Source organism: Labeo rohita, chromosome 6, assembly GCF_022985175.1.
Source record: "Labeo rohita strain BAU-BD-2019 chromosome 6, IGBB_LRoh.1.0, whole genome shotgun sequence".
Lineage (NCBI taxonomy): Eukaryota > Metazoa > Chordata > Actinopteri > Cypriniformes > Cyprinidae > Labeo > Labeo rohita.
This window is the reverse complement of record NC_066874.1, coordinates 28,971,773-28,993,509: the sequence shown is the minus strand read 5'-3', so window position 1 is coordinate 28,993,509 and position 21,737 is coordinate 28,971,773. Positions and strand designations below refer to the sequence as shown.

General features: G+C 34.9%; 1 protein-coding gene across 3 annotated transcripts in view; it reads left to right on the top strand.

Annotated features, from left to right (window-relative positions):
* grm4 (glutamate receptor, metabotropic 4) overlaps nucleotides 1–21,737 on the top strand; it is a 188,527-nt gene that overhangs the window by 116,377 nt on the left and 50,413 nt on the right. For all 3 annotated transcript variants that reach the window (XM_051112697.1, XM_051112698.1, XM_051112699.1), the window contains 3 exons: nucleotides 6,501–6,636; nucleotides 8,007–8,161; nucleotides 10,277–10,417. In XM_051112697.1, the coding sequence (XP_050968654.1) occupies nucleotides 6,501–6,636; nucleotides 8,007–8,161; nucleotides 10,277–10,417 (432 nt within the window). The remainder of the gene's footprint in view (nucleotides 1–6,500; nucleotides 6,637–8,006; nucleotides 8,162–10,276; nucleotides 10,418–21,737) is intronic.

The window sequence follows — 21,737 nt, the reverse complement described above, 5'->3', positions numbered from 1 at the left end:
ATGTTGAAGTCTGTGGGAGTTCTTGAGGAAAACATGACAGACATCCACTCACTCGTGAAAACGCGACGCTGTCGTCCCTTTTAAATCGAACACGGTAAACCCAGACAGAGGCATAAAGTCTCAAATCCTAAGCCAAAACTTTGCTTCAGAAAAGAAGACAAACAACTTTTTTTTTCCTCCGCTGTGTGCTACTTTAGAAATGTGTAGAATAATGGATCAACTTCCTTTTCTCAAGGGAAAACAGAAATTGCAACAATAGAAAATATTTATGACTTGATATACGCCATTTAAATAAGAGGCTCACGAAGAAATGAAAATTGTCAACATTTACTCACTTTTAATGAGACTTTCAGTGAATGAGATCTTTCATTTCAGTCTGTTTATCACACAAAGGCTTCAAAACACTAAGAATGTAGCACACAACTCATGTAGACCAATTTTATGATACCTTTAGGGTGATTTCTTGTCCTTCTTGTAGCTTCAGTCTATGTTTATTATAATTGAATAGGAAACAGCCACCAAAACACTTTTCAAAATTCTCTCTCTTTCTCTTTTTTTTCCACAGAAGGTAGAGTATGACAAAATATTTATTGTTTGGGTGAATTGTCCCTTAATTGTTACTGAAGACAGTCTGCTATGACATATGGATGCTTTGTTAGTATCTTCTCTTTAGCTTTTTTCACAGTGTGTCTGGAAAAGATAATTGACTCTGCCAGAAATCAGAGGATAAAGTTCTGACATCCTGTCACTTCGGGCTCACTCAGGGCTTGACTCTGAATGTGTCATTGCTATTATTAGAGCTTTTTCACAACATCAGGTCGTGGCTCTTTTTTCTTGTATATTTCCCTAAAGACCCTCTGGAATGGTTTGACATGCGATTTCTCTGCTCTGTTGTATTTTATATTTTTGGGTTTTTTTGGCCACTAGATGTTGGAATTTTATTTTATTTTATTTTCAGTTGCAAGCATGGAGATATTGAGGTCAAAAGTTTACATACACCTGGCAGAATCTGCAAAATGTTAATTATTTTACCAAAATAGGAGCGATCATACAAAATGCATGTTTTTTATATGTAGCACTGACCTGAATACGATATTTAACATAAAAGACGTTTACATATAGTCCACAAAGAAAATAACAGTTGAATTCATAAAAATGACCCGGTTCAAAAGTTTACATACGCTTTTCTTAATACTGTGCTGTTACCTGTTTTTTTTTGTTTATTTTGTTCATGAGTCCCTTGTTTGTCCTGAACAGTTAAACTGCCCGCTGTTCTTCAGAAAAATCCTTCAGGTCCCACAAATTCTTTCGTTTTCCAGCATTTTTGTGTATTTGAACCCTTTTCAACAATGACTGCATTTTGATTTTGAGATCCATCTTGTCACACTGAGGACACTGAAGAAAACTTTTTGAATTTGAAGTTCAGTGTAAATTTAACTTATTTTTTCTTCTGGGAAACATGTAAATATCTTCTGTAGCTTCTGAAGGGCAGTATTAAATGAAACAATATGATATTTAGGCAAAAAAAGAAAAATGTACACATCTTTATTTTGTTCAAAAGTTTACACCCCCAGCTCTTAATGCATAGATTTTTCTTCTGGAGCATCAGTGAGCATTCTGTTATGGTTGCATATGAGTCGTCTCTCAGTTGGATCTTGAAATCATACAGTCATTGTTTGGAAAGGTTTCTATTTTTTTGAAGAACAGCAGGCAGTTTAACTGTTCAGGACAAACAAGGGACTTATGAACAATAATCACTAAACAAAAACACAGCTGTGGATCATTCAAGTAACAACACAGTATTAAGAATCAAGCATATGTAAACTTTTGAACGTGGTTATTTTTATAAATTCAACTATTATTTTCACTTGTGGAATATATGTAAATGTCTTTTATGTGAAAATATCTTATACCTTATACTGTATTTTTTATTTATTTATTTATTTTAAATCTAGGTGGTGTAGTAATAATTGGGTGATGTTAACGGGTCAAACCCTGACCCCTGGATATAAATAGATTCCCATTCTAAAGAACATTTTATCTCTAATTGCATTACCAAAATATTGTTACTTCTACTTTATTGGAGTTTTCTTAATATGTTGCACATGCCGTTTGTTTCTATGGTTTCTGTGGACAGAAAGAGCTCCTTTCAAAAATCTGTTTAGGATGTTTGTTCCAAAAAAGAAGTAAATAAATAGAAAACTGACCTACCCACACAAAGAACTCTCATAACTCAGTCAGTTCCTCCATCTTGTCAGTACCCATCTGTTCTCAGATCACCCCTCCTGCTGTTCATTATATTTGATTAAGCATCAAATATGACCCCGCTGGAAATGCTCGTGCGTATTTTGGTCAATTCGTGCAAGACATGCTTACATGTATCAAAACACCATTTGTTCCTTTTACAAAGCCATTTATTTCCATTAAAATAAATATGCTAAATTTGATTAATGTAGAATTCTATTACAACAGCTTGATGGCCAGAACCACACTGACACTGCAGCCAATAGTGTGAGTTTGGGAAGGGTGACCAATGGCACATTGGAGGGTTTGGCACAGGGAAACCTGTTTGGAAACAGTAATTATTTTTGCAATTTTCATTCAGTTAGATGTATGTGTATGTTTGTCCATCTGTCTTTGGTAGTAGACACAATTCAACAAACTATTTAAATTATTTGAAATACTTTGTGTAAAACATATTAAAGCAGAAAATAGTTTCATACACACCTACCCAAGTCACTGTTTGACATTCTCTGCTTCATAGCTGTCTTATTCACTGGCATGTGGAGTTCTTACCTTGAGGCCTTCAGTCATTCAAAATATCTCCTGACTCAAAGTAGCATATGCACACAGCAGAGGGCTGCAAGTGACTGCAAGACACCCGCCGTTAGGAAGCCTCTCCATATGGCATCTTTGAGGGTTCTCTTTTCTGTCTAATTAACGCCTTTGATGCAAATCAGTGTTCCTCTCTCAGCGAGGACAGGTCAAACGCTTTGAAAACGCCCTCTCCTTGGAACGGCAACCACCGGTTTGTGTGGAAATTTACAAGGGCTCAGTGTTTTCTCAGAAAGGATGTGGGAAGTTTAATGAGCTTATTATTATGCGTTTTTTGCAGTTAATCTGCATATGACTATTTGCTGATATGACAGGAGGTTAATTCAAGGCATCTGTGAAAGGAAGATAGATATGTAACGGTTGGAGATTGCAAAGATGAGACTTTCTATGACAAAAGATTACAACAAGAAAGCTAGGACATTTGTTAAACATACAGTAACGAACATGATAACAAAACAAAAACACTGATAATGAGAACTGATGCAATTTAAGGACCCAGCAGAGCAAAACTTTAACACATTGGGGTTCCAAAACTAAACAATGAAGTTTCTTTGTTGAACAGCCAGATTTTTCTACCGTTAAGAAGATGGAAAACTCATTGTATTCATTTGATTTTATTGATTTATTTTTTTTGCTATTCATTACTCATTGAAGGTACTTGTAGTCAAGTGGGATTTTGGAGTTGAGAGAAGCCAGTAATCTGGTGAGAAATTAAATGGCTGAGGCAAGATATGACGTGACCAAAACATGACATGACCAGTGTCATATAGAGTGGGAAACAACAACATATTTAAAAGTGTTTTTTGTTTTTGTTTTTTTTTTCAGTGTTTGAGCTACACAATGAAATACACACGTTTAGTTTAGTGCTGTTGGTTATCAAAAGTAAAAGTAAAAAAATAACTAAACACACATTTTTTCTGAAATTAATTGCAATTAATCCCACCTAAAATTAAAGTTTTTAAGTATACTTTCATATTGCAATAAATTCACATATAATCTCCAAATAATGTAGAAACAACATAAAGACAGTATATTTTTAATATTTGTTCAGTATTTTTTCATGACTGAACATGAGTACTTTAACCATTGACTATAGCCATTTAACTTTACAGTATAATTGAGAGCTATCAATTTTAACATTTATTAGATTTTTAAAAATAACAACTTCTAATTTAAGTAAACTTAAAACAATCTTCACATAAACCCATTATTTACCTTCAGCAAGCAGGAAATATACAGAATGTAATAAAGTTATCAAACACTAAATGTTACGCCCCTTACCATGTTGTGATGCCGTTTCAAAGTACTTTAGTTTTCGTAACAAAACACACAGCATCTCCACAACATGGCAGCGGCTGCAACAATACTACAGCAAGAATAAAAGTTACGCCTTCTTTCTTTGCGTGTAGATTTGGGTGGTGTAATGCAAATCTTTCCACATTGTGACGTAGACATGTCAGGGCGTGTTTGAACAAGCCGTTTTAGGAAAGCGTGGCTGAGTCTTAACTTTTATAAAGAATGTAAAGAAGACTTTAATCTTTGCAACTTTACAGACCTTATGTACTGCCCTCCAAAAGTTTGGAAACACCACTGGCAAAGTGTGGTTTTGGACGATATCAGCATAAATCCTTATCATTTTTTGGTGCAAATACATTAAAGTAGCTTGACATTATCATTGAACACCAGCAATAATAATTTTCATTTTGATTTACATAATAATAGCAATATACACATGCCCCTTTGCCAGCTGTGATGCCTGGTTACTGGTTTAAACTTGGCCAAGGTTTTTAAAAGATTTTTGGGTCAGCACACCTTAATAGCTTCAACAATTGATTGCCAGTTAAGTTTAGAATTTAGGCCCAGATTAAGCAGAGCTGTAATAGCTGCTAATGGTAGATATTTTGATGAATCAAAAATTTAAGTTTTTTCTATGTATAAACTGTTTATGTAATAAAATATGATTTCGTAGTTTGTGTTGTCCCTTATCAGTGCAAATTATCACATATTAATTACACAAATTAAAAGGATTTATGCCAGTATTGTCCAAAACCCCACTTTTCTAGGGCGTTTCCAAACTTTTGGAGGGCAGTGTATATGCACAAACAGCTTGTAACACTCCAAAGACATAGTAAAATATGAAATCGCATCATATAACATATATATATATTTAATAGACATCACAGCAGCTGGGTTATTAGGTTATTTGGCTGCTATTACTTTAAGAGCTGCCGCTGCTGAATGTGATGCGGAAGTGACATGCATGCTCGTAGTTTCATTTGCGCTTTAATATGAAATGACACAGGCTACAGCGCGCACTGCCGCATTTGTGCGTGCAAATGAAGCGTACACGCTACTAGGACAGTATAATGGCTGACAGGACAGGTTAATTCATTTTTACTGACATACGGCCTGACAACATATCATCTGACTGCAGTTCACTGTTTTTCTTCTGAAACTCCCTCGTCAGCTGTACCTTTCCCGTATTCGTTTGACTAGCACCTGTCGCTGAGGGAAAGTGCAGTATGTGTCTGAAAAGTCTCCCATTTGATGTGGTCATAAAGACAGTCTGCATAAAGAAACAGTTCTGGTCAAGAAAAAAAGAGCAGCAGTTGTGAGTGGGGTTGCCAACCGTAGCTCTGCCCCTGCGTTAACTGCGTTAAAAAAACACGCTGGTGCGGTTTGTGGCAGTTTTTCTGATAACGCCTAAAAGAACTTCAGTTACTCCGTCATTTTTTAATCGACGGATAAGATAAGAGCAATACATCAATCGAATCTGTAAAGAGTCTACTTTTATTTGTATATTTATTTGTATATTTGTAATGCTGAAATGAATTGCCTGTGTTGATGCGCTAATTGTTGACAGCAGTAGTTTAGATAATTATACATATATCATGCATGTATTAGATATATGTAAATTTTATGCTTTCGCATAATAAGTCTTGGTCTGGATAGTGGTCTCACCGTATATATGATCTTTGAAAGTCTCAGTCTAATTCTAACATTCTAAAGGTGATAATTACCTCCAGCACAGGCGGCTATGATATCTTGACCACTGCAGGCTATTCCACAGCTCTAAATGGCTGCTTAGCCACTATACAGAGCGACTCAGTGACTGAATGGTGAAATGAATTCAGTATCTTCAATTTTTCAGGTCCCTTGGACCAGCAGGTCTTGGCCTTGGTCTTAGGGGGTCTGGTATTGATCTCGGTCGACCGTGCAGAGAAAATGATAAGGATAAAGCAAGCCACTTGACTTCAGCGTAGTGTATAAACACTGTGGCTCTGTGGTGCATTTAAAATGTTGTTCTGTTTGAGTGCACTGTAAAAAATGTTTTGTCAGGTAACCTGCAAAATGTCCTTTATGTGGTAACAGGATTTATTCAAGTCAAAAATATGATTTAATATATCTGAATACACCTGGCTACACTAGGTTACGCCTACAAAAGTCATTTCTAAAGGTCAGATGAGGTAGAAATACCTCCTTAGGATAACATTTGCCTATTTTTGCAGCATACATTTGAGCTGGCAAACATAGCAACGTCTCCGTCAACCAGCGCCGCGAGTTTGGACAGGACTACTCATAATAAGCTGTTCAGCAGGGAATTTTTCAACGTGTGATTCCATATTTTGCAACTAGTAATAATGCCACTTTTTCTCTTTTCACAGGAAGTGTGTGTATCTCACAGTCAGTGAAAATCCCCCGTGAGCCGAAACCAGGGGAGTTTGATAAGATAATTTCGAGACTGGGAGAAAATCCGAATGCGAGGGTTGTTATTATATTTGCAAATGAGGACGATATAAGGTGAGTAGCTTTTGTTGTTTATAAATTAGCATCTATCCTGAAGAATTACATAGTATAAGTTCTTTTATTGTGAAGCGGTTAAACTCATTTCTGCTTTTAATTCATTTGAGTTACAAAGTTAATAAAACAAGCACCAAAATAGGTATTGCTTTCTAAAATAACAGAATAACATCTGAAATACAGAACAAGGACTTGCAGGGAGGTGAAAAACTCATTTTCCTGACCTCTGTTATAACACGTTTAATTTGCCCCATGGGAACGTCTGAAACACCCCAGCACTGAGCACCTGGAGTACCTAATCAGAACTATTAGAACCCAGCTGTTCTCATGAAAATTGACAAAAAGCCTTCACTTAAATGTGCTATTAGACATCCATTGAATAATAATCATCTTAATTTGAAAGAATAATTATGGGCAAACTTTTTCAATTTGTTGCTTGCTTAAGCGTTCAGGATGGCGGTTTAATCATCCTTCTCTAATTATTGTTTGTCAGCCGTTGTCCTTGAGTTCATAATGGCTTGTTTATCCATGTTCACATCGATGCACCTGTAATTCAGAAAGTATGTTTTTCTTTAAAAAAGAAAAAAAATCTTCATTGACATGAATATGATATCAAAACTGACCCTTTGTACTTTATACATGTTCTTGATTTTATTGCGCATGCATGATTTTCTGAAGATTTCGCTCATCAGAATTTAATAACTTTATTAAGTTTCCTTTTCAGCCGTGTCACCTTGACCATGCAGATTGCCCATTAATATTAACCAATAGCCAAATAGCTATTTACATTGTTTTAGGCTTTTTTGTAGTTAATGCTTCGTTTTGCAAGTAAAATGAGTTGTGAATGGTGTTTCATGTTTAATGTAGGTAAATAAATTGCAGCGAGGGCATAGCTGCCAAAGTCGTGGGCGAATTTTTATGCAGTTATTAAAAATATTGATAAGTTACTGGCATATAAGCCCAGAAAATGTATTCCACGGCTTACGGATAGATGCTGCTTGCGAAGACGCTTTAAGTCTGTTTCTGTTTAAAAGACAGAAAATGATTTTGTGTGCGCCGCCTGAAACATACTTTATTGAGCCATTATTATCTTGGGGAAATGCTTTTGCTGTCAGTTGTGCATGACTAATTTTGACATCAATTGCTACCGTGCCTGACGGAGAATGCTTAGAAATTTCAGCGCTGAGCAGTGTCGATACTGACCTTTCAATAACATATTGATTTGCAGTTACTGTAAATGGAGAATCACCAAAGCACCACCGAATGCAGACAATGATTGCAAACAAGTAATTAGAGTTGATGTGACTCAGAGCCTGAGAGCAAAGCCTATATTCAACATCTTATGGAAACTGCCACTCATCTCTTAACAGGCGGCTACTGCAGGCGGCAAAAAAAGCCAATCAGACGGGTCACTTCCTGTGGGTGGGGTCAGATAGCTGGGGCTCCAAGATATCGCCAGTGCTTCACCAGGAGGAAATGGCCGAGGGAGCTGTCACCATCCTACCCAAACGACAGACCATCAGAGGCAAGTGACAGATTAAATCCTCCACTTGTCAGTGGTTGCTCTCATCCATTAGAGACCAGTTCTGAACCGGAGTGTGTGCTTAATGTTTTCTGACAACACTACTGGTGATGCATTTAATAAGCATAACAAGTTAAATGCATGCTTAGTGTTAAAGGAGTAGTTCACTCAAAAACAAAAAAATCCTCCATTTTCTTTCTTCAGTGGAACACAAAAAGAAGACTTTGAGAAAAAAAAAAATATATTTTTTTTATTCTGTTGTATAATTTAATGCAATAAAAAAATAAAAATTAATTTACAACAGAACATTGCATGTTTATTTTTTGTCAAAAAAGGTGCTCCACAACATCTTTGATGTATGATATGACATTTATGGTAATATAAGTTATTAAAACAGTAGACATTATTATTAAGAGTATTGTACAACAGTTATTAGTAATCCATTTTTTTAATTTAAACAGTATAAAAGTTTTGTTTGTTAAAAAGGTCCAATATTTTATTGTACATTTATATTTTGTATTATATTAAATCATACAACATAAAATAGTAATAATATAATTTACAAATTAAAAAAATTACACAGATGTACATTATCATTATTACTACTCTAAGAAGTACATAAATGTATGTAATTTATGTAAATATGTTTATGTTAAAACTAATTTTATTTTGGCAGATTGTCGTGAAGACCTTTTGAGTTTCAGTGTGGATAGGCCGATAGCTTTTATAAAATGAAATGCTCATGAAGTGAGCAGCTCTGGAGATTAAGTTCATGTGGAGTGTCCTCATAAAAAAATCTTTATCTTTAGATACATAGAAATCTTTTCTAACAATATACACTACTGTTCAACAGTTTGGGGTCAGTACATTTTTATTCTTTCTTTTTTTTTTTTTTTAAGACATTTAAAGAAATACTTTTATTCACCAAGGATGTGTTCAGTTAATAAAAAGTGATAGCATAGATTTACATTGTTAGAAAATATTTATATTTTGAATAAATGCTGTTGCTGTTAACTAGTTATTCATCAAAGAATCTTGAAAAAAAAGAATCGCAGGTTCCAAAAAAAAAAAAAAAATTTGGCAGCACAGCTGTTTCCAACATTGATCATTCTAATAATAAATCAGCATATTGGAATGATTTCTGAATGATCTGGAGTAACAGCTGATGAAAATTCAGCTTTGCATCACAGGAATAAATTATATTTTAAAGTATATTAAAATAAAATAAAAAATATTGTAATAACATTTTGCAGTATTATTATTTTTATTTTTTATTTTTTGTCTTTATGAGCATAAGAGACTTCTTTAAAAAGCATAAGTCTTACTGATCCTAAACGGTAGTGTGTGTATATGTATGTATGTATGTATGTATGTGTATATATATATATATATATATATATAAAATATATAAAATCATTACTCTAAGAAGTACATTTTACTATACAATAGTAATGTATTTATGTGATTTATGTACATTCATTCATGTTAAACTAGATTTTAACTTGAGTTTCGGTGTGTATTTGCCAATTGCTTTTATAAAATGAGATGCCCATGAAGTGAATCTTAGAGTAGCTATGGAGATGAAGTTCATAGTGAGTGTCCTCATATGGTGAGACAGCAGATGCTGAAAACACCATGAGCATCATACACACTTGAGAATATATAGCAGACGAAATTGCACCGTCGTGCACATAGAGACAGGCAGAATATGCAAACTTAGCCTACATCTAGACGATCAGGTGAGTGGTGCTTGGTGTAAATATTGTGGGTTTTTTTTCTGTTAAATATCAATATCAAGTTATCGTTCCAGTCCAAATTCGATGGTCCTTTTTGGAGCCTAACTGCTGTGGTAACTATGAACTGTTCTTCAAAAAATGTTTGTGTTTCACAGTACGGTATCAACTAGTTTAAACTGTCACGAGGACGAGCAAATGATGACAGATTTTTCATTTTTGTGTGAACTATTCATAGCAAAACAGAACATTCTCAGTGAGACGAAAATGATGTTAGATGCAAATGTTCCGTCAAATCATGTTGCTCTCTGAAGTTCATTGGCTGAGAGCTTTGACTCTGACAGAGTGCATTAAAGTGACACAGATCTCATCGATCTACCCTCAGGCTTTGATCGCTACTTCACCAGCCGCACACTCGAGAACAACCGGAGGAATATCTGGTTTGCGGAGTTCTGGGAGAACAATTTCAACTGCAAGCTCAGCCGCCATGCCTTGAAGAAGGGATCCGGCGTTAAGAAATGCACAAGTAAGAATCTCTCCCTCTCCCTCTGGCAACACTCCATTTCACAGAGCTCCATAAAAGAGAGAAAGCGAGCAAAGGGAGAAGCCAAATCTATCGTAAAAGACTTGGCCTGCTGTTCTCAGATCGCCTGAAATGGGCTTTTGTTTACACCAGAGTCTGATTAGTCATACCACAGCAAAGCTGTTCTACGTCTGATGTTTTCTGATGCACAGCAGCAGCATCCCTGCACTAAGCACGCAGAACCAATGCAATCCAGCCAATTGGATAAGAGATGATGATCTTTAATTGATTCGTGCCTTCTCCCGGGGGAAGAGCCGCCCGTGGCGGCCCCGTCAGCTACGAGTCCAGCCCCGGTCAGAGCCTGTCCGTTCGGCTGTGGAGAAAGGTTGACTCCTAGCAACACATTTCAGGTTTCATCCAATCAGTGTGGGTTGCGATCTTACGAGGAGGGGTTTCCGCCGGCAGACCTTCTTGAGGGTGGCTACGGTAGCGCGTCTAATTCTCAGCATGTAGCCTACCGAGCATTACGCCGCTTACTGCACTGCACCAGTAAGCAGGGCAGGATATTAACCTCTCGGTTCAGTATCGGTGCGGTGACCTCCTACAGACGGTGGAAGTCAGATTATATGCGACTGTGGCAAAGGGGCTCACTGTAACGTCGCAGCGCGATAAATGTCACCGTGCATAATCCCTGTCACTGGGCTCGCTTGTAATGGCTGGCCTTTAGTGTGCTGCAAGAAGTATCTGGCCTGAAACAAAATCCATCGCTCCGCCACAACATAATAAATCACTTTTCTTTATGCTAATTGCTGCGCCCACCAGAAAATTCATCATTGTTACCTCACATTCTTGAATAGCCATTGGTGATTAAATGCACTGCTTCTATTCACTTGATTAAAAAATATGGTCGGGTGTATTTGCGTGCGTGAATGAGATGCAAAACATGCCACTCAGGACAGCTTTTACTTTCTTTTACGGTAGTTTTGAGGTCGAGTATATTTCCGACATGCTTTTGCTACACCCAAGGGCACACAACTGAAATTTTGGCAGCTTAATATATCTTTTTGAAATATCACCAAATGAAAAGTTAGTTTACAGCAAAACATTGCATTTTTATTTTTTGTCAAATAAAGGTGTGTAACAGATTTTGTATAATGTCAGAATTAATGCATGGATGAAAAAGATATTTGTTAAAGTGACAATAACAATCATAGTAATTATTATTGTTATTATGCATTTAATTATCATAAGTTATGATGCATCCATAGTGTTAAAGAAATATTTTCTAGTATCCTAATGCAGCATGTTTCCAATATATTATTATTATTATTGTTAATGGTAACTCTGTAATAAAATTATTAGTGCATTTGTTTCAGTCTCTTTCAATATAAAAGTCTGACTCATAAAAACAGTCTCTTGTTGCCACTGTCTCTTGGGACAGTGTAACTAAAATCACCATCACGAACACACATTGTTTCATTTACATTACATTTACATTTAGACATTTAGCTGATGTTTCTTTTTTTAGACACAATAAAAACAAGATATCTGTTTTTGCAAATAAACTCTTCATATAGTTTATATGATACCTTAACCCCATCCAATCCTAAACATAACCACTTTTTACAAAATTTAAAAACATGTAATAGGCAGAAAAATGTTTTTGTGTCTATGTAAATATTTTTGTGTTATGAAAATACAATACAATAACTAAAAACAGGACTCTTTACATATAAGCAAATTAATAATAATTTCTAAAAAAATTTATAAACTATGAATTAACTACAAACTAAAAGATTGCACATTATTTAAAAGCCCTTTATTCTTGTATACTTATAAAGTAGTACTAGTAGTAGTATTTTACAAGGTAACTGTCTCTCTATGGTAATTGCTGCGCCCACAATTGTAGTGCAAAGTGCTTCTATTCGCTTGATTTAAAAAAATCGCATTGCATGGTGTTTTTGTTTGCATGCATGAGATGCCCAGCACAGCTTTTTCTTTCTTTTATGGTAGCTGTGCGTTCAGATGTATTTCTTGCATGCTTTTGCTGCACCCAAGGGCTCACATCTGAAAACAGAAGGCGTGATATGCGAGCAGAACTGCACATATGCTGACATCAGGCTTGATTATTCATGTAAAGAACAATTCGGCATTTGCCATGCACATTGTAGCAGATTTATAACGCCACATGGGAAATGAAAACGGTGTTAGAGTGTTTGCACAGCTTTATTAGTTCATGAAAACGACCACACGTTGAAATACAATGCAGCTTTAACTGGGTCGCATCCTCTAACAGCTTTGTCTCAAAGGGAGGATGTAATATTTGTCTAAAAGCACTGATTCAGAACCGGAGGCCACTATGACTGTGGCTTGCTAAACCTTTATCATTCGCTGTGGAGTCTGGAGTTAGCATAGCGACAGTCTCGCGGGTCTGGGTGTTTTCAATGCTGTAATAACTGCTGACCGAGATTAACAGGCAAGATCTGCATGCATTTTCCATTAAGGTTTAGCTTGCATGGTTGGATTGTTATGATTAGACAAGTTGTTTTGTAGTCTCCAAGCAAGCACGGCATAATTATTTGCACGCAATGATATTGTGTAGTGAAAATGCTAAATGTAAGTTTTCAACGTCTCCTAGCACGCCGTGCGTTCTGTCTATAGAAGACCTGTGCTTTCTGAGAAAATTCTGAGCCTGTTTTGCACATTGTCATTGGCACAGTGAGGAGTTGTTGTTTTTTTAGTCATCTAGACAGACTACAGTGTAAATATAGCCTCAGAGGGACAATGCTAATGCATGAGTCAACAGGCACCCACAGATTTGCCCAAATTCCAGCTGACATTTTCGATAATGACTAATGTGATGGAGGATCTGTGAAACATATTTGGGGTATGAATCAAAGCTTGATTCTGTGACATCACTGCCTTTCATCCCTTTCATTAGCTTTGAGCTGGGTTTTACATACAATATGCAAGGAATTATATGCAGTATTTCATACCAGTGGCCTGGATATCAGAAAAAAAGCCCCCTCTCTGCATTATTCATTCATTCATTTGAAGTTTAACTGTTCTTAGATTAAAGGTCTATGAAACAGCTCACTTTTTTTGGTACCCATGTCTGGTGCAATGTTAGTCACACTCACAGAGAGGCAGCTTCAGTTTAAAGGAGAAGTCCACTTCCAAAACAAAGATTCACATATATTGTACTCACCCCCTTCTCTTCCAAGATGTTCATGTCTTTCTTTATTCAGTCGGAAAGAAATTGTTTTTTGAGGAAAACATTTCAGCATTTTTCTCCATATAATGGACTGCTATGGTACCCCGATTTTGAACTTTCAAAAAACAGTTTAAATGCGGCTTTCAACGATCCCAGATGCGGTTGTAAACGACCCCAGCCGAGAAAGAAGGGTCTTATCTAGCGTAACGATTGGTTATTTTCATAACATCATCTTGTCTTACTGCCTGGACTTTTTCCGGTTCATGACAGTTAGGGTATGTCCAAAAACTCCCATCTCATGTTTTCCCTCAACTTCAAAATCGCCCTGTATCGCTGTTTTACCTTTTTTGTTAAGGGTGTTTGATCTTCTTTGCATGTTCACTTTGCAAAGACTGGGTTGGTACTTCTGCAGCGATGTAGGATGATTTTGAAAGTAATTTTTTGAAGTTGATGGAGAAAATACGATTGGAGTTTTTCGACATACCCTAACTGTCTTGAGCCAGAATACACAGGGTTCAAGGAGAGCAAGGCAAGACGAGCGTTTGAGAATAAAAAGTATTTAAATTGTATTTTTTGATGAAAATAACAGATCGTTTTGCTAGATAAGACCCTTCTTCCTCGGCTGGGATCGTTTACAACCGCATTTGGGATCATTTGAAGCTGCATTTAAACTACATTTTGGAAGTTCAAAATCGGGGCACCATACCAGTCCATTATATCAAGAAAAATGCTGAAATGTTTTCCTCAAAAAACCAATTTCTTTACATCTGAAAAAAGAAAGACATGAACATGACAAGGGGGTGAGTACATTATATGTAAATCTTTGTTTTGAAGGGGACTTCTCCTTTAACCCAGCTGAGTGCACACTCACAGATCATTTCTAGTAATTTGAAGTTCACATTGATTCGGACGTGCCTGAAAGTGGTGTTGACCAAATGAGTGAGTTGTTTACTCTGTAATTAGTCAGTCCTGTTCCATCAGTTTGACCCGTTGATTTGTGCACTGATGGCGTAATCAACCGATCACAGTAACATTTGCCAGTGTTTTGCCGTTGCCTTCTCTCATTGGCGTCACGCTCTAGGAGCTCAGTGAGAACACATCGAGCTCAAGGGAGGTCCCCCCGCTGAAACCTAATCCGCTGATGTTGCTGTCAGAGAGTGCTACTTCAGAAAAAACACTGATATAGAAGTCATTGGATGTCATATTTCCAAATTTAAATAGTCTTTTTGTTTTTTTTTCTTTGCAGAAAAGTCAACAGTTAAAGCAAAACACAAACACCACACATGTATTTTTAACCTTAAGGCTTGTTAGCCTGGATCTCACCTTTATTGGCATGCTGTCAGCTTTTTCAGTGGGTGCCGTTCATGAAACGTGCAGGGCAAATTTCTGGGTAAATCATTCGGAAATCCATTGCTAAATGAATTGTTTGGTTCATGTTTCGTGAATGAGGCCCATTGTGTGCACTTTTATGAAATGGCATTGTTGGAATTCATTTAAAAGCTTAAAACACAATTTATTAATGAGCTTTTGATGCACATCATTCAGTTGAACATGATGCATTACTGAAAGGACAGGATCTTTCCACTACCTTTCAAATATTTGTGGTTGGTAAGTTTATTTTTTATTTTTTTAAGAAAATTAATACATTCATTCAAAAAGGATGCATTAAATTGCTTAAAATTGACAACGAAGACATATAAGAGCTGTTCTTTTAGAACTTCTTATTCATCAAATAACCCTGGAAAAAAAATGTAATCATTAAAAAATCATTAAAACTCACTTAAAATACTCTCTCTCTCTCTCTCTCTCTCTCTCTCTCTCTCTCTCTCTCTATCTATCTATCTATTTATTTATTTATTTATTTATACAGTCAAACCAAAAATTATTCAGACACCAGATTTTTAAAATATTTTTAACTAGTTGGTGCAGGACACTATAGTTCATTTAGCAAAATAAAGTAAACTGTGGCCTATTATACCCAAGAATTATTCATACAGTGAACTACCAGTAAAACTGATAAAAATTTGGGACCAAAAATTATTCCGACACTTTGACATGACCAAAGTCACGCTAATGCGAATGCAACCTTTTTACACCACAGACTGAACAAAATTAAGCATTGCTTCATCAGCAAAGTATTGATAGTTGTGTAAATATTGCCATGCTAAAAGTTGTCTGAATTTTTGGTTAATTTAAAAGTTATCAGACAGTATTAAGATGAATTTGTTCGGACACAGTTTAACTCTGAGTTCTTGTCATATTTTATTACCATTTTCTAAATTATAGTGAATAAACTGTGATAATTTGAGAAATGTTGAAGGTGTCTCTATAAATTGTATATATATATATATATATATATATATATATACACTACTGTTCAAAAGTTTTGGTCAGTACATTTTTATTGTTTCTTTTTCTTTTTTTTTTTTTTTTTTTAGAAATTAATACTTTTATTCACCAAGTTAATAATAAATAATTTACATTGTTATAAAATATTTATATTTTGAATAAACATTGTACTTTTTAAACTTGTTATTCATGAAAGAATCCTGAAAAAAAAAAATTACAGGTTCCAAAAAATATTTGGCAGCACAACTGTTGATATTATCCAACACTGATCATTGTAATAATAAATCCGCATATTAGAATGATTTCTGAAGGATCATGTGACACTTAAGACTGGAGTAACAGCTGATAAAAATTCAGCTTTTCATCACAGGAATAAATTCTATTTTAAAGTATGTTAAAATAAAAAACATTATTTTATATTGTAAAAACATTTTGCAATATTACTGTTTTTTTTTTTTTTTTTTTTTTTTTAATCAAATAAATGCAGCCTTGATGAGCATAAGAGACTACTTTAAAGACTATTACAAGTCTTACTGACCCCAAACTTTTGAACGGTAGTGTATATATATATATATATATATATGTGTGTGTGTGTGTGTGTGTGTGTGTATACACAATAACAAAAAAAAGTATTTTCAATAATAATTATAATAATGCAATTTTATGGTTAATTTCAGAATGAAATCTAAAATCTTGTAGCAGACATGCCCCTTCCAACAGAACATATAAATTAGAGCCTAAATTCTGGAAAGAAAATGGCCATTTGATCTAAATTATGACTGTTTTATTGAAAAAAAAAACAAACATTTTATTACACTTTTAACAAAGATTAATACAGTGAATACTGTAACAAATGTATTGCTCATTGTTAGTTAATTCATTAACTAATGTTTATTGTAAAATGCTACCAAGAAATGTTTCTTGAGCACCAAATCAGCATATTAGAATGATTTCTGTACGATTGTTGAAGACTAGATTAATAGCGGACTTCTTTCAAAATCATTAAAAAACTGCCGAACTTTGGATTGGTTTTGTGTGTTCAAAAACACATCAGTACATTGTGTTGAATTTAATTCAGATAATGCATCAGATAGCAAGTTAATGAGTACAGGAATGTATAGCATTACTGTTTTATCAGAGTCTGCAATGCTTAAATATAAAGACTGTGTTGACCCCCACGCTTATCGAAGATCCAGCAGCCAGAGATAGCAGTGCGCGCTACATCAATGCTGCGATTTTCCAGCCCTCACAAAAGCCCTCTGGTTACTGTCGGATTAAAAGGCTGGATATCTCAGCGTTCAGCTCTCACTGCCTCTCCTCCTCTCTACCTCCTTCCTATTCTCTATCTCTCGCTCTCTGTCTTTCTCTGTTTGTAGCACTCGGCTCTGCTTTTATCAGGGTTGAACATACAGGAAATTTTCCATGCAGAGAACAGCTTGTGATTATGGATTGCACATGTTGAGATGGATCTCTGTGATATCAGAGGATGGGAGGACAAAGTTTAGCTTGTTGACATCTGTTTGCTGTAGCTTCATGATTTCACTGCTGTCTTGAGTAAGGGGACACATAACCTGACTTTTGTGGTTATGTGACTGGTTATGACTTTTGACTCTTTGACATTTTCTGTGTTTTTGGTACGATAGATTGTCAGCCAAAATAGCCATAGAAATCGTGTATCGATAGAATCAGAAAATAAATAGGTTTAGCATCTTATAGAAGACCAAGACATTTTATTTGTACAGTTTTGATACTCATCTTAAATTCTGAAGCAGAACTGGTTGAAAACCACTAATCTAGTTTGCTTGCTACCCAGCGGCTTAATCAAATTGCATAGCACAAGTCTTATTCTGCCAATTTTTGAGTGCAATACGCATCAGATGGTGCATATTGTCTGAAGCTGAGATCAGACTGACTGATGCTGGTGAATATATATTAGCCCGGTTATTGATTGTGCACAAAATGCCTCATTTAACTAGTTTCAAAAGGAATAAATGTTGGGGGAAATGTATTATCCCATTGCTGCTGGCAAAATAGCTTCATTTGATCCATGATCTTTCCATTTGCCAAATTTAAATGACTGGAAAAAGCAGCGCCGGTGCCAGCAATTGAACTAATTGTTGGTTTAACCTAGAATTTTCAATCTGAATTATTTTTACAGAATATATATGATGTAGTGGCCCATATGCTGCTCACAAATGGCCTCAAAAAGTGCCAGTATTTATAACAAATAATAGGGGTCGACTCCTGTTCCAAAGTAATGAACGATTCAAAACTCTGCTTCGGATTTAATTCAACACATTTAGAGCAAAACCTCAGGCGCATTCGTAGGTAAGTGCTCAAATCAGATGCAGTCATCATCCAGGAGACATAAAATGAAATTAATTTTACGTAACTAATTGAAAAGGCATTAAAATATAAGCTATAAAATGGAAAGATTGGTAATAGATGCACTGCTTTTAGACTTTTCCCATGACATTGTAAGTGGAGTGTATTTTTAACGAAAGTGAGGATTTCTTGGCTCATGATAATTCCACTCGGGCTTATTCTAAATTGCAGAAATTGCATTCTCTGTTCAAAAAACATTTTATTTTGAAGTAAACATCAATGTCTAATGCACACTTAGCTTGAATTGAGTTGTTAGTTTGGCAGTCGAATGGACCACTGGTCTGTGGAAACATCTTTTGTCAGCTGTCTGGATCAGTCTGATCATTGGTATTCATGGATGTAGGTGTGATGGCTCTGTAAAGATGCACTCAGATGTGCTGTATTGTGCAGCGCTGTGCCACTTAATGCTGACAGCGATCGCTATGATGGCCGCCTGTGGCCTTCCCGAAATTATGAAAAATACTGGTGCAGTTTAGTGTTGTTTAAGAAAATGGTAAGCAAGCTCTTTCAGTGATCCGCTGCACTGCGCTTACTATGCAAGAATAACTTGTCTTAATCAGTATCTTTGTTTTATTTTCACCTAAAATAGCTAAACAACATTAAAACTTGCCATTATAACTCCTCCTGTCATGTATAAGAAACACAAAACCCAGCACAGAAACTTACTTGTAACTATTTCTTCTTCTACTTCAAAATTTGAACTTGAAGAAATGTACTTTGTACAGTAATTAATTGTGAAATTTACTAGCGATTTCTGAGTGAAAATTGTTTCAAAGGTTTTTTTTTTTTTTTTTTTTAGTCTAGTGAAGAATAGCAAGTTAAAATGCATTTTTCCCCCACATCATATGTAATGTATAGTGTTGGCAGGAAGCGAATGGAAGAAAAGGATGGTCACTTCACAAACATTTGCACAGTAATTGCTTTTTGAGCAAAGCAATATACAGCAAAGCAAACTCTTCATGTACCCGTCCACATCCTCAGCACAAGCTGTACTTGTTGTTTGCTTCTTCCTTGCAACATACACTTACTGGGGGTTGTAAGGCAATTCTCCGTAAAAACGGCATTGAAGTTGGTGTTTATTGTAAAAAGTGGTATTTAAATTTACTTATAAAATGGATAGTTCTGGTCATTGATTCTGGTTAAGCCACGTCCGAAGCTGTTGTAAATTACTGTACAGACATACACCTTTGTTTACATGTGTGTGTTTCTTGGCAACCACTTTTTTGCAACCACAACAGTTTCTGAGGAACTACATTGTTTGATGGAAGAATAATGTTTTTATAAATATCACTGCATTGTGCTCTGTTTTATTTTGCGAAACCTTACTACATGTATGGAATAACCGCTTTATAAAAGCAATAAGCCCCGTGAAGCCGTGGTTTACAGTGAATTTATAACAGCTTTGCTTTGTGCTTAACAACGCCCCTTAGCTGTTATAAATTCACTGTAAAGAACGGCTTCTTGGGGCTTATTGCTTTAATTTGCATTTAACATTCAATCATTTAGCACACACTTTTATCGAAAGCATCTTACAATTTTATGCAGAGTGACTTACAAATATAAAATAAATGAATTTAGATTCAGTTGAAAATGTATTCATGTTATGTGTTTAACATATTGTGTCATTAATAGTGTGTGGAAAAAAATGAGTGCTGTCAAACGGTTAATGGCAATTAATTGCATCCGAAATAAAGGTTTTTTTACATAATATATGTGTGTGTAATGTGTGTATTTATTATGTATATATAAACACGCACACACATGTATGTATATATTTAACAAAAACGTTGTATATATATATATATATATATATATATATTATTAATAATATATATACATATTTATATATAATATACATTTTATGAATATAAATATATACATGTTGATACATGTAAATATTTTTAAAATATTTATAAAATTATACTGCATTTGTGCATTTATATATACATTATAAATATACACAGTATACACACATATATTAAGTAAACAAAAACTTTTATTTTGGATGCAATTAATCATTTGAAAGTGATAAAAAATTTAATTTAAGTCTATTTTTAATTAAGCACTTTTAGATTAAACTTAGTACAAGATTAATATTTTCCAAAAAAATATTTTAATACTTTGCTTTAGTGTAATGACCTTTTTTTTTACTCAAGCCAAAGCAAATTATTAAAATATTTAGCCAGTTATTTAATACATGTAAACATATTGTTTCTCATGTAATATATAATATAAATGGGCCTTTATAAATGGAAACTGTGTAGCAGTATATATCCTAGGAAGTTGGTTCTTTGCAAGGTTATCATCTTATTCAGACTTTGGCATGAAAAAGTAAACTATAGTACATGTTTTAATGGAAGGCCGTTTCTGCCACTGAATAAAAAATAATTTAAAAAAAAGGTAATTGTGACTTCATCTCACAATCTCTTTTTTGTCAGACGTGTCAAAAACTTGCACTTCTAATTATTTTTCTCAGAATTGCATAATATAAACTTAAAATTGTGAGAACAAAACTTCTGAGAAAAAAACTTGATCTTGAAATTCTGAGAAATAAAGTTTATATCTCACAATTCTCACCTAATAACTCACAATTTTGTTATAAAGTCAGAAATGCAAGTTTATTTTATTTTATTTTTTTTCAGAATTGCAAAATTGCTTTATGTGTTATAATGGCAAGTTTTGCATATGACTTCTGCAAGGAAAAAGTGCAATTTTGCGTTATAAAGTCAGAACTGCGAGTTTATATCTTGCAGTTCTGACTTTATAACACAAAAATTGCTTTGCAAAAGTCAGAATTGCAAAATTGCAAATTGAAGTTTAAATCTCACTACATGAGAATGGTTTGATTAATATGAAAATGCATATGTAAATGCAAATGTAAATGCAAGACTTGCCGTAACATAAACTCTGCATAAATTTTAATTTGCAAGTTTATATCTCACAATTCTGAGCAAACAGTCAGAATTGCGAGTTTATATCCTGTAATCCTGACTTTATATCTCACAATTCTGACCCCATAATTCGCAATTACGAGTTTATATCATGCAATTCTGAGTAAAAGTCACATTCGAATTCAAACCAGAATTGTAAGATGAGAAGTCGCAAAAAATTGTTTTTATTTTTTATTCAGTGGCGGAAACGGGCTTCCATATGTTTTAGTAAACTCTGCATGCAGTTTAATTAAGTTAGACCAAAAATGTGTTGCAATAGCTCATTTTTAAGCTTTAAACAAATAAATGTGTCCCATAAAAGGGCTATTTTAAAAACAATGATGAGACACACGACATCCTTGTTTGTATTCAAAAAGTCTTAAAGGATGTCCCCTGGGGACAATTCATGGATTGCCAGGCTTTAACAGAGAAACTTGAGGTGCTT